At 34.6% G+C, this 14,123-nt stretch overlaps 4 protein-coding genes across 4 annotated transcripts; 3 read left to right on the top strand and 1 right to left on the bottom strand.

Annotated features, from left to right (window-relative positions):
* Positions 1 to 112: 112 nt before the first annotated feature.
* Positions 113 to 2,216, top strand: LOC17886406 (F-box/FBD/LRR-repeat protein At3g52680). Its single transcript, XM_006291052.2, has 4 exons — positions 113 to 366; positions 459 to 1,317; positions 1,420 to 1,554; positions 1,645 to 2,216. The coding sequence occupies exons 1-4, from the start codon at positions 350 to 352 to the stop codon at positions 1,996 to 1,998; spliced, it is 1,365 nt and encodes a 454-aa protein (XP_006291114.1). The 5' UTR covers positions 113 to 349; the 3' UTR covers positions 1,999 to 2,216.
* Positions 2,217 to 4,446: 2,230 nt separating this feature from the next.
* On the top strand, positions 4,447 to 5,179 carry LOC17886255 (zinc finger protein ZAT8). The gene has a single exon (XM_006291892.2). The coding sequence runs from the start codon at positions 4,518 to 4,520 to the stop codon at positions 5,016 to 5,018; it is 501 nt and encodes a 166-aa protein (XP_006291954.1). The 5' UTR covers positions 4,447 to 4,517; the 3' UTR covers positions 5,019 to 5,179.
* Positions 5,180 to 6,456: 1,277 nt separating this feature from the next.
* On the top strand, positions 6,457 to 7,181 carry LOC17884690 (zinc finger protein ZAT8). The gene has a single exon (XM_006292478.2). The coding sequence runs from the start codon at positions 6,495 to 6,497 to the stop codon at positions 7,056 to 7,058; it is 564 nt and encodes a 187-aa protein (XP_006292540.1). The 5' UTR covers positions 6,457 to 6,494; the 3' UTR covers positions 7,059 to 7,181.
* A 100-nt stretch (positions 7,182 to 7,281) lies between these two features.
* On the bottom strand, positions 7,282 to 9,776 carry LOC17885794 (ras-related protein RABE1c). Its single transcript, XM_006291760.2, has 9 exons — positions 9,587 to 9,776; positions 9,386 to 9,463; positions 9,092 to 9,164; positions 8,875 to 8,975; positions 8,263 to 8,328; positions 8,063 to 8,160; positions 7,914 to 7,976; positions 7,734 to 7,826; positions 7,282 to 7,632 (listed from the first exon to the last, which is right to left on the bottom strand). Exons 2-9 carry the CDS (start codon positions 9,456 to 9,458, stop codon positions 7,549 to 7,551), a joined length of 651 nt encoding a protein of 216 aa, XP_006291822.1. The 5' UTR covers positions 9,459 to 9,463; positions 9,587 to 9,776; the 3' UTR covers positions 7,282 to 7,548.
* Positions 9,777 to 14,123: the final 4,347 nt, after the last annotated feature.

Raw genomic sequence — 14,123 nt, 5'->3', positions numbered from 1 at the left:
GTTTATTCATGTCTGGTCCAGAGACTTACTAATCGTTAAGTATGAAAAGCCCACTTATAGCCCAACACGTCATCATCCGCCGCATGATCCAAAACCCTACCGGCCTACACCGCCTACTGTTCAGTTCTGCATCCTCAACCGCCGTGTAATACCAGCATCTTGGGCTTTTCTTCGTTTATTAATAAGTAAACCGGTTGGGTTCGGTTCGATTTTGATTCAAAACCGGTTTTGAATTAGAAAGCCCTAGTCTTGTTCAGTTGACGCGAGCTTCAGTGCTTTGCTTCAAACTTGTTGAGATTTTGCGTTAAGAGCGATTGAAGTGCGATTTTAGCTTCGAAGAACAGCAAAAATGGAACAAGAAAAACGGTAAGTTTTGTTCACGTTTAGAGCATTTTGAAATTCCGATACATCATAGCGGTCTTAATGTGAATTCTTTGATTTTTGTTGGTGGTGAAAAGATTGAGAAGAAATCGAGGTGATGATGAGGATATGATGAATCTGTTGCCGGAAGCTTTGATTCTGAAGATATTGTCTTTGCTTCCGACGAAACTTGTCACAGCCACGAGTGTTTTGTCTAAACAATGGCGGTCCCGTTGGAAATCGGTGCCAAATCTCGAGTTCGATACTGAGGATTACGAAAGTGAACACCTTTCATTTTCAGATATTGTTTGCAAGTCTTTCTTCTCACATGAAGCTCCGGTTTTAGAGAGCTTTCGTCTCCGATTTGGATCAGATAACGTTGCCCCTGTAGATGTTGGATTTTGGGTTGGAACAGCGTTTTCTCGGCATTTGCGTGTATTGGTGCTCGATTTCTTCACTATGCATGAGATATTCACATTTCCGAGTAGCTTGTGTACTTGTACCACACTTGAGAGTTTGAAACTCGTACTTTTCATCGTTGTTGATATACCATCACCAGGTCTTATGAAGTCTCTTAGAACTCTGCATCTTGAGTTTGTGGACTTCAAAGACGATGCATCTTTCCGTAACCTTTTATCTAGTTGCCCTAGTCTTGAACAATTGGATGTGTATCGAAGTGACAGTTGTGATGTTGGGACTTTCAATGTTGAGTCCCCTTCTTTGCAGAGGCTAACGATTCATGATACCAATGATGGACCAGAGTTTTGGGGATATTTGATAAACGCTCCTTGTTTGAAATACTTGCAAATTGAAGACTTAAGATGTCCAGGGTTTTCTCTGAATGCGCCTAAGCTGGTGGAGGCAAGTATCGCGAATGATACATCCGTAACCAGTGAGAAGCTTCTTGGATCTGTCACTTCTGTCAGACGTCTTTTATTGGATTTATCACTCTTTAAGGTAACTTTGCGGGTTTTTTTTGTATCGCCAATTGAGTTTTCGTTATCCAGTTATCACATTGTTTATGTACTCTTAATGATTGGTCTCATGGATTATGGATAGATTACATATCCTAGTGGAAGTATCTTCTACCAGCTGGTATCTCTAGAGATGTATACACGTAAAGCAGAGTGGTGGAATCTACTTAAGCGCATGCTCGAAATTTCTCCTAAACTACGATTTCTCAAGCTCACTGATGTAAGAAATTTTCATTATTAGTCAGCTAGCTGTATTTTATGGTTTAGTAATGCTGCTATACATTGACTGCCCTTGTCTCTTTGGTCGCAGAAACGTAATTTTCTTAATGATGATTTGGTCGGCTGCAAATGGAATGAGCCGAAGTATATCCCTGAATGTTTGTTGTCACAGTTAGAGACATTTGTGTGGAGAAAATTTGATTGGAGAAGAGAAGAAGAGAAAGAAGTGGCTACATACATTTTAAAGAACGCAAGACGATTGAAGCAGGCAACATTTTCAACAAAAACCATCAAATCGAAAGAGCTCAACAAGTTGACAGAGAGACGTAAGGTGCTCAAGGAATTGGATGGTGTGGTCAGGGCTTCAAATTCTTGCCACCTCGTGTTCAAATTCGATTCACCTTCTTATCTTTCAGACTCTTCTTTGCACATAGAGCCCTTTTAATACAACCGGTAAGAGGGACTTAGATCGGTGTTGGTCTTGGGTATGGTGCTAGTCGTTTGTGATCGGAGTTGAATGTTATTTTGAAATATATCTATCCTTGTGATGATAAAATCTTGGATTTTTATGAATATGATTTTGTCTCGCTTGTTCCACCAGTATATGAATAAAGATGTGGTTTGGTTTGCGGGAAATGGAATGAACCAAAGTATATTTCTGAATGTATGTTGTTCTCAATCTTAATCAAGTCGTGATGCGATAAATGAATCAAGCCGTGTCCAGATAATGAATGATGTACATGATGACCTACCATACAATGAAAGATCTGTGCATGAAGTTTTCTAAAAGCAGTTTAGAAAAAGTTTCCTCCATATAAGAAAGCTAGAAGTGAGCATGTAATTTGAACAAAGATTTTGATGAAGTGAAGATGGTATGTGTTATGAGGCTATGACATTGGTTCATAGTTTAGGTATGAAATGTGGTTTTGTGCATATGTCCAAACAAAGGGAATAAGGGATGGATTATACGAAACCTTTCGTAAACAAAGTGAATAAACGATCGCGGGCTAGTCAGATCACTGTGTGGTCTGGACACTGGGTTATCAAAAAAAAAAAAACAAAGTGAATAAAGTTTGATGCATCAATATGGAGCGAGAATGGTTTTGGTTTAAGTTTTTTTTTGGCATTATTACCAAAAAAAATATTTTATGTTTTGGTTAGTTTTTAATCAAATCACAAACAATGTTTTTTTATCTTTTTTGAAATGGAAGAAAAAAACAAATCCACTAAAATACCTTTAAAATTCACTTAAATCTTCTAAATCCAAAATATCATAAATTCCACAAAAGCCTTACAAATCATGATTTGAATATATATATATATATGATCTTACATTATAAATATTAAGCTTTATACCTACATGGTTCTCTACCAAAGTATGAATATTAGAGATAAATTTTAGTGCGATATAAACTTAGTAAAGAAGAGATATGTTTTTTGTGTTCTAATTAAGAAGAAACCGCGTAATCTTATCAAGAATGACGCATCACATCACTCACAACTCCTTTTTCTTATTTTCTTCTGTTGTTTTTGCTTCCAAACATTTCTCTCTAGTTTCCATACAACCAACCTTTTCACAATCTTATAAAATCATTCTCATCTTTCCAAGAAACACACACACCTTTGATGGAATGAGATGACGAACTGATGAATAAGTTGACGTGCATGCGAAGATTAAGTTATCAGGAATAATATCTCGTAATGTGTACGTACATTCCACTATATATTTATTTATATGTGGTTTAGAAGTTGACGTGAATGATAAATTAGGATATATGGTATAATCCAAACAAAATTAATTATGTACGAACAAAAATATCAATATGTCTTTTTGTGGGAGATATAAACATAACAAGACATATATCAAGTTGTAGGTAGTTTCCTCTTGTCTTATTTAGTCCAGATTAAATTGCGTTCTACACGCTTTTTTTGGACTTTGGCTTGAGAGTGTATGTATTGTTTGTATCACAGAATGGTCCCGACCAAAGAAATATATATACACAGCCCAAAATTATTTCAAAACTTCTTTTAAAACTCTTAACAACATATTTCAAAACTTCTTTCATATTATCATATATAAGAAGAATATGAAGTAGAGGTTTTCAAATAACATAGTTTACTTATAGCATTGTTTTATTTAAAATCTAATATGGATTTTGAAAACTGAAAAGAAATCATCAAATAAGTTATACACAAAATTTTTAACTAGTATTTATAAATTAATGAATGAATAACACATGTTTTCGATCTACAATAATAATTATAAATATATATATAATTAAATAATATTTCAATCGAGTTGGCCCAAATTACCTCATAAGATATTTAATATAATGTATTAAAAGATGAACAATTTTTTGCAAAAGAAAGAAACAAATATTACTAGTAGATAAGTTTAACGAATAAATATTGACCATCCAACGAAGAAATATTCTAGATGTATCTAGATTGTAGATTGTATATGGATAACTTAAGTAGTTAGCTAAGTAAAACTCATTTGCTCAATCCATGAAGAATATTATATATAGTACGTTGAAGAGTAAACTTATCTAGATACGAATAACATCGAAGACCCAAACAAAAACTAAAGATAAATAAAATAATAACTTTGTTCTTCTAGACTAGACTACAAATATTGTATATTGTGGTGGAACGCACGAAGAACATTCCTTTTATCTGAACTAACGTACAACGACTTTTCTGAGTCAGTCTCCTTTTAAAGCTTTTCACGCGGTGACGCAACTCGTGACGCGGTGACACTGATTTTTCTATTTTCTACACACCTCATCAGCTTACTTACGCAGCAAGCCACAAAGGCTAGTTATGTATTTTACTATAAAACCCATATCATCACACAAGTTCTATTATATAAATGAGAGAGTAGTACTGATCATCGTCGTCACACAACAAACACGTACAAAAAACTTAACCCTAGAAAGTGATCATTACTAAGACAAATCCAAAATGGTTGCGAGAAGTGAGATTGTGGAAGATACGGTGGTGGAATGTCTCATGTTGTTACCGAGAGTTGGAGAATACGGCGGAGGAGGAGGAGAGAAACGCGTTTATAGATGCAAGACTTGTCTTAAAGAGTTCTCTTCGTTCCAAGCTTTGGGAGGTCACCGTGCAAGCCACAAGAGACTCACTAACAGTGACGATTCATCACTTCTTGAATCCTTGTCGTCTCATAAGAAGACTAAAGTGACGTCTCATCCTTGTCCGATATGTGGAGTGGATTTTCCGATGGGACAAGCTCTTGGTGGTCACATGAGGAGGCATAGGAACGAGAAAGCATCAGTGAAGACATTGGTTACACGATCTTTTTTGCCAGAGGCGACTACGACGGTGACGACTTTGAAGAAGTGTAGTAGTGGGAAGAGAGTGGCGTGTTTGGATAACTTGGAGTTAGATTCGATAGAGAGTTTGGTTAATTGGAAGTTGGAGTTGAATCTTCGTATTGGTTAGGTTTTAAGTTTCATCTTGTTAGTCTTCGTTGGATCCATATATTGTACCGATCGATGTGAATATTATTTTACCATCCGAGATTATTTCTTGTACTGTTTACTAAATTTTCTTGGTTTGTATAAATGAACCTTTAATGGTTGAGCTATGAATGGTTTTAAGTAGTGCTGAAACTATAATATTAGTGTGGTCAACTAGAACATAACGAACCCATTATGGAAGAAGAAGAAGAAGAAGAAGAAACATAGACGAAACTAAGCTAAAGGAAAAAATGAATTGCCAAAACTTTGAAATTTAGTTCTTAATTCTCTCCTAGTTACTTCTTCAACTTTGTTGTTCTTCTTTAGTTATTATAATCTCACAATACTTATGTAACTATTGTGATAATTAGTAAGTTAAGATTCCTAAATGTTATCTTAAGGTTTATAGACTAATATTTAAAAACGTATATAAAATTCAAATCGGTTGTCGTCAAACATTGAATCATATGCATTAACGCATTGGGTATTCCAATAATAATGGGTCAAATATAAAATGATGAAGGTTCAAAATTAAACAACCAAAACTAGCAAATTAAATAATCAGGCAAAAGATGCTTCTAAAAGTCTATGTTTTGTAAACTTCGACAATCAAATAACATATACTGATAATTCAAATGTTTATCTTAATTACATACATAACTTTATTCAATTAATTATATGTTTTCGATCTATTTGCATATGAATACAACTTTTGCTTCTGAACGTTTCTCTCTAGGAACCACCCCTTTGTTTTTCATGCCTTTCTATTATTTATTCGTCGTCTCTACTTGTCCCTCACAAAACACGTTACTGTGAAAAAATCTTAGATTCTTGAATGAGATGATCACCTTAATAAACTATTACGTAGGTAAATTTATTTTATCAAGAAGATTATAAAGTGTTTATCTGTGCTTTAATTAGAAGATGATTGACATGAATATATATATTTCTAACTATATAAAAATGAATTTATCCAAACATGCATATGTACTCTATAGAAAAATATACTGAGTTATTTAACCAAAAAGAATCTACACATGCATGTACCTTTGACTTAATAATAAGTTTATTTTTTTTAATTTTTTTACAGTGAATATTATGGATAAGTTGCCAAGTACATAGAATTTGCACCATCCACATCGACAAGATTTATAAATTAAAAAAAAAAAAAAAATCTATAAGGCGGCTTAATTATGAATACAATCAGTAGAGAATAATGAGTTATACATTTAACCAACGATTTATTTCCATTTATTCGAGTCTCCTAAGCATGATTAATTACCATAAACACCACTTACACTAACTTACCCACCACGTCACGAAGGGGTACTTTCGTCACTTAACGTTACGTCATAAACCCTATAAATAGGTGAGTAGTGTCTCCCAAAACACGCACGAGACACACAACACCGACACTAGCAAGAAAAACAAAAACCCTAGAAGCGTCACTTAACTCTCGATGATTGCGAACAGAGAGGAGTGTATTGATCCGTCGACGGCAGTGGATAAAGCGGCGAAGTGTCTGATGTTGTTAACGAGAGTTGGCGGCGACGACGGAGTAGGAGGAGGAGGAGAGAAACGAGTTTTCCGATGCAAGACTTGTAAGAAAGAGTTCTCTTCGTTTCAAGCACTAGGAGGTCACCGTGCAAGCCATAATAAACTCGCTAACAACGGTGACTATACGACGTCGTCACTTACTGGATCACCTAAGAAGAAAACGCCGAGTAAAACGACGACGACGTCCACGACGACGATTCATGTTTGTCCGATTTGTGGGTTGAATTTTCCGATGGGACAAGCACTTGGTGGTCACATGAGGAAACATAGGAACGAGAAAGAGAAAGCTTCATCGAACGAGTTGGTTACACGATCTTTCTTGCCTGAGAACGCAACGTTTACTACGATGACGACTTTGAACAAATCGAGTAGTGGGAAGAGAGTTGCGTGTTTGGATTTGCACGACTTAGCTGCTGTGGAGACTGGTGTCAATACTGATTTGGAGTTGGGAAGAAGCATGTATTGACACTTTCGTATTCGTTAGCTTTTTAGTTTTCACAGATTTAACAAACATTTTTGCATAGGGCTTTCACATGGATTTGTTACCTTACAGTCAAAATTTATTTGTATACAGTTTGATATTTTACTATCACAAGATTTTTTTTCTTGTTTTCTATTTTTTGTTTTTTTAATTTATCGTTCTATGAATGCTTTAACTGAAGGCAAGAGAAACATAAGAACAGAGAGGATAATATAAGAGAGAAGTGATATGAGTGATGACCAACATAAACAATGCAGTCACCTGTCATAAAAGAAAAGATAAGCAAGAGAAAAGAAAAATACAAGTTTCGATTAAACCTTCGTACAAATAAGAAGGACAATTTAGAACGAATCAGGAATGTTGGAATAAAACAAAAATTACAGAAGCACCCAACGATATCTTAGTTTGTTTTTTCACTTCACCCCAAACTTTTTTTTTTCGACTTAATACTTCACTTTAAGGCTTTTTTGAACTTCTAAGTTCCACAGCATGCAGACTTCTGTGTGGCTTGTCCGGTTCCAGCAGCCTGGTCTGTTTGGCTTATCTTGATAGTTGCAGGCTGCAATTGACGACAGACACATGAAAACAATGCGTTTTCAGACCGTTGAATGAGCAAAAACGCAAAGATGGGAAAAGGGAAGAGAAAGAGATGTAACAAACCTCTGCCCTGGAGTCGGTGTCTGAAAGCCTCTGCTTAATGTCCCTCCCTATTGAGAAGAAAACCTCTTCCACGTTTAGGTTTGTCTTGGCACTCTGTGACAGCACATATATAGTTAGATAAGTAAGCAATGTGTACTCTAGTTATCTAGTTTCGATGATTAAGAGCATTGTTAGACTTACTGTTTCGAAGAACTTGATTCCATACTCATCAGCAAGAGCCTGACCCTTTGCTGTAGGTACAGCCTGAATAGTGTGACAGGACATAGAAGCTATTAATGTAACGATCAGTCGTGAATAATGTACAGGGATAAAGGGCGTGTGATTCATACCCTCTTGCTTTCATCCATGTCAGCCTTGTTCCCTACCAGGATCTTGTTAACATTATCTGAAGCGTGCTGTTCGATATTACGAATCCAGTTCCTAATGTCTGCAATTACGTTAAGAATCTGGTGTGTAAAAGATATGATCACTTCGGTTAAGGAGTTTTATAGAAACCAGTAAGGGAAAGACTTGATGGAAGGAGTTTTACTGTTGAAGGACGACTCATCAGTGACATCATATACCAGCAAAATTCCCATTGCCCCACGGTAATAAGCTGTAAAAAAATGCAAAAGGAAAAGAATCTTCAAACTGATGTTGAAACAAAGGCAAGGATCAAAAATAAAGTGCCGATTTAGGCCAACAACATCATCTAGACAACACCTAGGAAAATAATCAGCAAAAGAAAGCAAATCAGTAAAGTGACAATGCACAAATACATCCCCTTTACCAATAAGTGGCTATCTAAGACTTCTTATAGGTGTTTGTCGAAAATCTCATCTCGACAACCTTTCTAACTTGACTTATATTGCAATGGTGAATGCTAAGTAAAGTGACCAGCAAGCAGACGTATATGAAAAGATGAACTATAAAGTGCTGAAATAGCACAGCAACACCAATACCTAGCAAAGTAATAAGCCCAACAAAGCAAATCAGTCAAGTGACATTACACAAATACAGTCCCTTTACAAGAGATAATAGCACCTGTAAGAGGCTATTCAGCATTTTGTTAAGTGTTCACCTCCTTCAATTAATACTGGGATGGTTAATGCTCTAAGTACTGATCCAGCAAGCAAAATTACATGAACAGATGAAAACTCACCAGTGGTGATAGTCCGAAACCGTTCTTGACCAGCTGTGTCCCAAATCTGAAGCTTGATACGTTTGCCATCAAGCTCAATCGTTCTTATCTTAAAGTCAATGCTACATCAAGGCCAAAAAAAATAAAAGAGAAACAAGACTCTGTAAAACGTCAAGGAACAAAATCAAAACACACATCACTGAATTCAATTTATCTTCATAACCGAGAGAACACAAACCCAATGGTGGTAATGAAGCTAGTGGTGAAAGATCCATCAGAGAAACGTAGAAGAAGACAACTCTTACCAACACCTGCAAAAACAAACACTGAGGTTACAGAGATCTCTAAATACAAACACCGATCAAAAAAAGAAAAATCAAATCTGTATCACTAAAGTCCATACAACGATCTTATCACAAGCAAAAATAACAAAAACATCACAGTGAATAGATCGATTCAACAAAACACGAATAGATTCAGAAAATTTCAACGGATCCATGATCGAAGAGGTTTTTCAGATCAACGTACGTACCGCTATCTCCAATCAGAAGAAGCTTAATGAGATAATCGTAATCGGCTCTGGCTCTAGCAGGTGGAGCAGCCATTGAATCTAAAGGAAACAAAAACTTCAAAGATCAAAATCCGTAAATCTTAGTTTCATCGAAATCGAATTAGATCAAAACAAAAGAGGAAAAAAAAATGAATCGGCTGCGCGAAGAAGAAGATCATGTACCGGAGCAAGTGAGAGAGAGAGAAGAAGGAACCGATGTAATCGGAGAGGAGCGAAGAGCGAAGGTTATGGCGGACGGCTAAAATGCGCCAGTCCCGATTTAGCTTTTTAGATTTTTCCCGGCTTCTTCTATTTTACTTCGTCGTCGTCTTCTTCTTCTTCTTCTTCTGCTTCGCGTGCACGTTAGCAATTGGAACCGAAGGAGTGCGCACAAAAAAACAAAGAGAGAAGAGATTCTTTTGGAGAGGGCTTGTAGAAATGCACGAAGCCTTATGGGCCTTTTGTTAATTACTTTACAATCCAAATCAGTTATTATTAATTATATAATTTATATTAAACCAAAATTCATTTTTAAAGCTTTAAATCCTGCTTATGGGTCACATAATCCTATGCAGTATCATTAAAAACTGCATTTATTTTTGGTTAAGCATCAAAACCTACATTAAACCAAACTGGATAAAGAATTTAAAAAAAAAAACAGAAAAATTGTAAATTTGAAATTAACTATGTAAACTCAAGTATGAAAAATGCTAATTTTGATCAATATTTGTGCTAATATGATAATCCTCATAACATTGTAAATATGGCTGCCTATATAGCACACGTACGAGTAGACAAAGAAAACATGACTTACCAAAACAATACCAAATGCAAGCACATCACATGCAGAAACAACAAGTACTCCACCACTTCGTCTTCGTCCACGGCTCATGTCATGGAGCATGGTGCTGGCATTGGAACTTCTCTCACTATGGAAAGGTATCCGACTAAAGTCTCTGTTGGAATCTTGCTCTCTGCTTATATCCCGCACCATGATTCTCCTCCGGCGGGGTTTGACTCATGAGGTTGCCGGAAGAAACAATATCTTTCTCTTGGCTTGTTTGAGAGCATACCTATGAACTTATCTTCTAACTGCACATGTCAAATTCTGTTTGTATGCAGTATTGTTCGCTATGGATTGTGAGTTTACATTCGAGGAAGGACCTGAACACCCTCCAAGTTCAGTTTTGTTTGGTACTGATTTCTTGAAGAAGGCATACAGTAATTGCTAGTCAGAGGTGAGTCAACAGTTAATATTATCTTTGTCTAACATCCGGTGGTCACAGTTGGTAATATTGATTGCAGGATCTAGAATTAGCCATGGCGTTGGTGATACCGAGCTGGTTATACACTAAGGAAATGGGAGGTGAAGATGATTAAAACTTGAGACTTGTTTCGGTTTCAGCAAGAGACTTTGTGCTCTCTTTGTTTTGCTTTGAATAATGAGTGTTTGATCCTCAATGCAGAGATTTTAAGGGTATCTAGATGAATTAGGAATTTAATTTAAATCAAAATATTGATTAAAAGTTAAGATATAGTATCTTATATAAGATACAAAACTATGTTTAAAGGCGATGACGTGGCTATTTCTTAGTGGTTGTTGAAATAAACATATAAGAAAAAAAAAATCGGCTCTTATTTGGGATAAGGAAAAAATGAGAAATATTATGCGAGCTTGTATAATACTTCACAATATGATTGTAGAAGACGAATGAGATACGTATACACAGTTTGATGTCAACGAATTCGTACATGCAGATATTCCGGAAATACAAGAGTGAATTTCACCTATTCTACATATATGCCTTCAAATCTCGTCGATATGATGGCCACTATAACTCGAATTCGTGATCGAGCTATGCATAAACAATTGAAGAACGATTTGGTCGAGCACAGATGGACAAAATATTCCACAAATCACGTTTCAATTAATTGTGCTTTATGTTATTTATGCAATAAATTGTATCTCATATATGTTTTAAATTTTTTAATTTTCAAAAAAAAATAAGTTTTAAATAATTAAAATTGTTAATTTTCTTTAATAAATATTTTTTATTCTAAGATACACAACTTAAGAACCTACCAATAATCTTACATAAAAACACAAAACAAAAATACAAATCTTAAACTCTACACTTTTAAAATTGAATTCTAAACTAATTCTAAGATACAAACATAAAATCCTACCATTAAGGATGCTCTAACAATGGTGATTTTTGGGGGTCTTTAAGTTGGATCTCAAAAGAAAAAAAAAATATGGATTAATTGATTTTGAGCCTAATTTTAGACACTTATTTGTTAAAAGTGTCTTATTTAATACACTTTTGTTGGGTTTAGACACTCAGTTGTTTTAAAACATTAAATTAATTATTTTAGACATGCACTAAAAGTGTCATCATTGAACATGTCCTTAGAGCATCTCTAAAGGTGTACTCTTGTCAAGGGTTTTTAAACTTTTTTTTTAAAAAATTAATGATTAAATAAAATTTGTGCAGTTCCTATGATTTTTTTTTTTGTTTTTCACCTACAATAGGGAACCTCATTAAAAGGAAGAAAACCAGATAAAAAAAAGAGAGAGACAAAAACGCTTCCGACAAAAAATTTCACAACCAATCAACATATCTCACGTCATCTAGTGAACCTCCCCTAAAACACCTTATTTAACAACCGATTAATAGCAAATTCTTTTGTTCTAATTTAATTTTAATCAGTTTAAACCTATAAACTCCACTAACAATCCCCCTTTGGAAATGATCTTAATACCAAACATCTTAAGCAAAATATAGAAGATGACAAAAACTCTACAAACTAACAATATTTTTTAACCAGCTAGAGTGTGGGTCCCATTGTATGCTTTGAAGTTTTCCGCGTCATATCACTTCCGCTGCAAGTCTCAACGTTAAGCTCTTCTCAATTTCAAATCGCAATCGCCAGAGAGAGAGAGAGCTTAAATAGTTTTGGTGATCTTTCTTTCCTTCGCTGAATCAACCTCATCTCCTCCATCTGTCATCATATACTTCCGACGAGAAGTCAGGTAATGTCGTATTGTCATCTCTGTTCCGTTCGGTTTCGTACGTCTCTGCTCTTGTGTCAAATGCATGAGTATCAGAGAGAGAGCTTATGTATTTTCGGTGATCTCAGGTTACTGTTGCTTCTATCTTTCGCCTTCTCAATCTCATCCCCTCTGTCATCATAAAATTCCGACCACAAGTCAGGTACCATTTCGTACGTCTCTGTTACGAAAAGTTCCATTTGAATTTAATTTTGTATGTGTGAGTATCAGAAGGAGAGCTTAGAGCATCTCCATCGGCAGTTTGAGAGAGCGTATGTCAAAAAAAAAACTAAAAATAATAATAAAGCATGAGTGAGAAGCAGAAACGTCTCTCGTTTGAGAATCGTCTGAGGAGAGTTTCTGCCACATGTCTTTACTAGATTGGTTATAATACTTTTTTATCTTTTAAAAATTTAATTAAATAAATTATTTAACACAAATAATTATAATATTATTTTTGAGAAACTGTGAGGGTATTACACCGTTAAAGATGCTCTTATGTATTTTTAGTGATTCTCAGATTAGTGTTGCTTCTATCTTTCGCCGTCTCAATTTCATCTTCTCCGTCATCATAAATTTCCAGCGATATATACCGTTCCGTACGTCCGTTAGGAAAACGGTTCGCTTTGATTTTGACTTCATTTTTCTGTGTGTATAAAATAAAGCTTTGATTTTGACTTCGTTATTTTCAGAATTGAGGTTACTGCTTAGTTTTGAATCCTGCTGCAAAAGGTTGTTGCTACGAAACATAAATTATTTTTTCAATTATGTAAAACATAGTCCGTTAGACATAAATAATTCCAGAATCATTCTATATCATTAAGGTGTTGTGTCAGTGTTTTATGTTAGTTGGTGGATGTTTGCGTAATTTAACAATCATTCGTGTAATTTTTAAACATTAGATTAGTTTTCATAACTTAGTAGTTATTAATTGTTTATTTTCCCATTAATCAATACAAATATTTATTTACCTACATTGAGAATATTTTCTCTAATGTGTACAAAATTTCTACTATCCAATTTTCAAAAATTTATATCATGATAGATGCTAAGAGTCAAAAAGACAAGAATTATTTTAAATTACAACTGAATTACCAAATTAAACTACTTAGTATTACTTTATTTTAATAAATAAATATAGTACTAGAAAATTTAAAGATTTAGTTAAAATATATACTCAATTACCCATAATGTACTTTTTTTTCTTTTCGAATTATATTCTATCATGCATTCATTTAGTGAATATCATGTATATTGTAAATGTAGCATATCGACGCAGCAAGTCATGTGGTTAAAAAAAAATGCAATATCCAATAAGTATCACAATAGAATACTCCCAAAATTAACGTTTGTGAAAATCAATTCTTAAACCCATCGATTGCTACAATGAGATTAGGAGTTTGCTAAGAATGATGCATTGAAGAGTGTTAATGGGAAGACATCTTCCATTTTGACACTAGCATGTAGAATTCCATGTTGAATCATTTGAAATTAGTCTTCTTCTTTTTTTACTTTTGGTATAGTTTTTTTTTTGGGTATAGTTAGATAATGATACCTACAATTTTGCCGAAAACTTAGTGTGAATAAAAATATAATATCCCAAAATTCAATATTTAATCCGATTTCCTTTTGATTTATGATTATTCCAAAAAGATTGAATTTTAATGT

Source organism: Capsella rubella, unplaced genomic scaffold, assembly GCF_000375325.1.
Source record: "Capsella rubella cultivar Monte Gargano unplaced genomic scaffold, Caprub1_0 scaffold_5, whole genome shotgun sequence".
In the NCBI taxonomy this organism is placed as follows: Eukaryota; Viridiplantae; Streptophyta; class Magnoliopsida; order Brassicales; family Brassicaceae; genus Capsella; species Capsella rubella.
Note: the sequence above shows the minus strand (reverse complement) of the source record. Positions and strands in the feature narration are given on the sequence as shown.

Coding starts and splice junctions, on each gene's coding strand:
- LOC17886406 (XM_006291052.2), top strand. Junction 1,318..1,419: donor TGGATTTATCACTCTTTAAG/GTAACTTTGCGG, acceptor GATTATGGATAG/ATTACATATCCTAGTGGAAG. Junction 1,555..1,644: donor GATTTCTCAAGCTCACTGAT/GTAAGAAATTTT, acceptor CTTTGGTCGCAG/AAACGTAATTTTCTTAATGA.
- LOC17886255 (XM_006291892.2), top strand. CDS start 4,518: ATGGTTGCGAGAAGTGAGATTGTGGAAGATACGGTGGTGGAATGTCTC.
- LOC17884690 (XM_006292478.2), top strand. CDS start 6,495: ATGATTGCGAACAGAGAGGAGTGTATTGATCCGTCGACGGCAGTGGAT.
- LOC17885794 (XM_006291760.2), bottom strand. CDS start 9,458: ATGGCTGCTCCACCTGCTAGAGCCAGAGCCGATTACGATTATCTCATT. Junction 9,165..9,385: donor TCTTCTGATTGGAGATAGCG/GTACGTACGTTG, acceptor TTGTTTTTGCAG/GTGTTGGTAAGAGTTGTCTT. Junction 8,161..8,262: donor TGATGAGTCGTCCTTCAACA/GTAAAACTCCTT, acceptor ACGTAATTGCAG/ACATTAGGAACTGGATTCGT.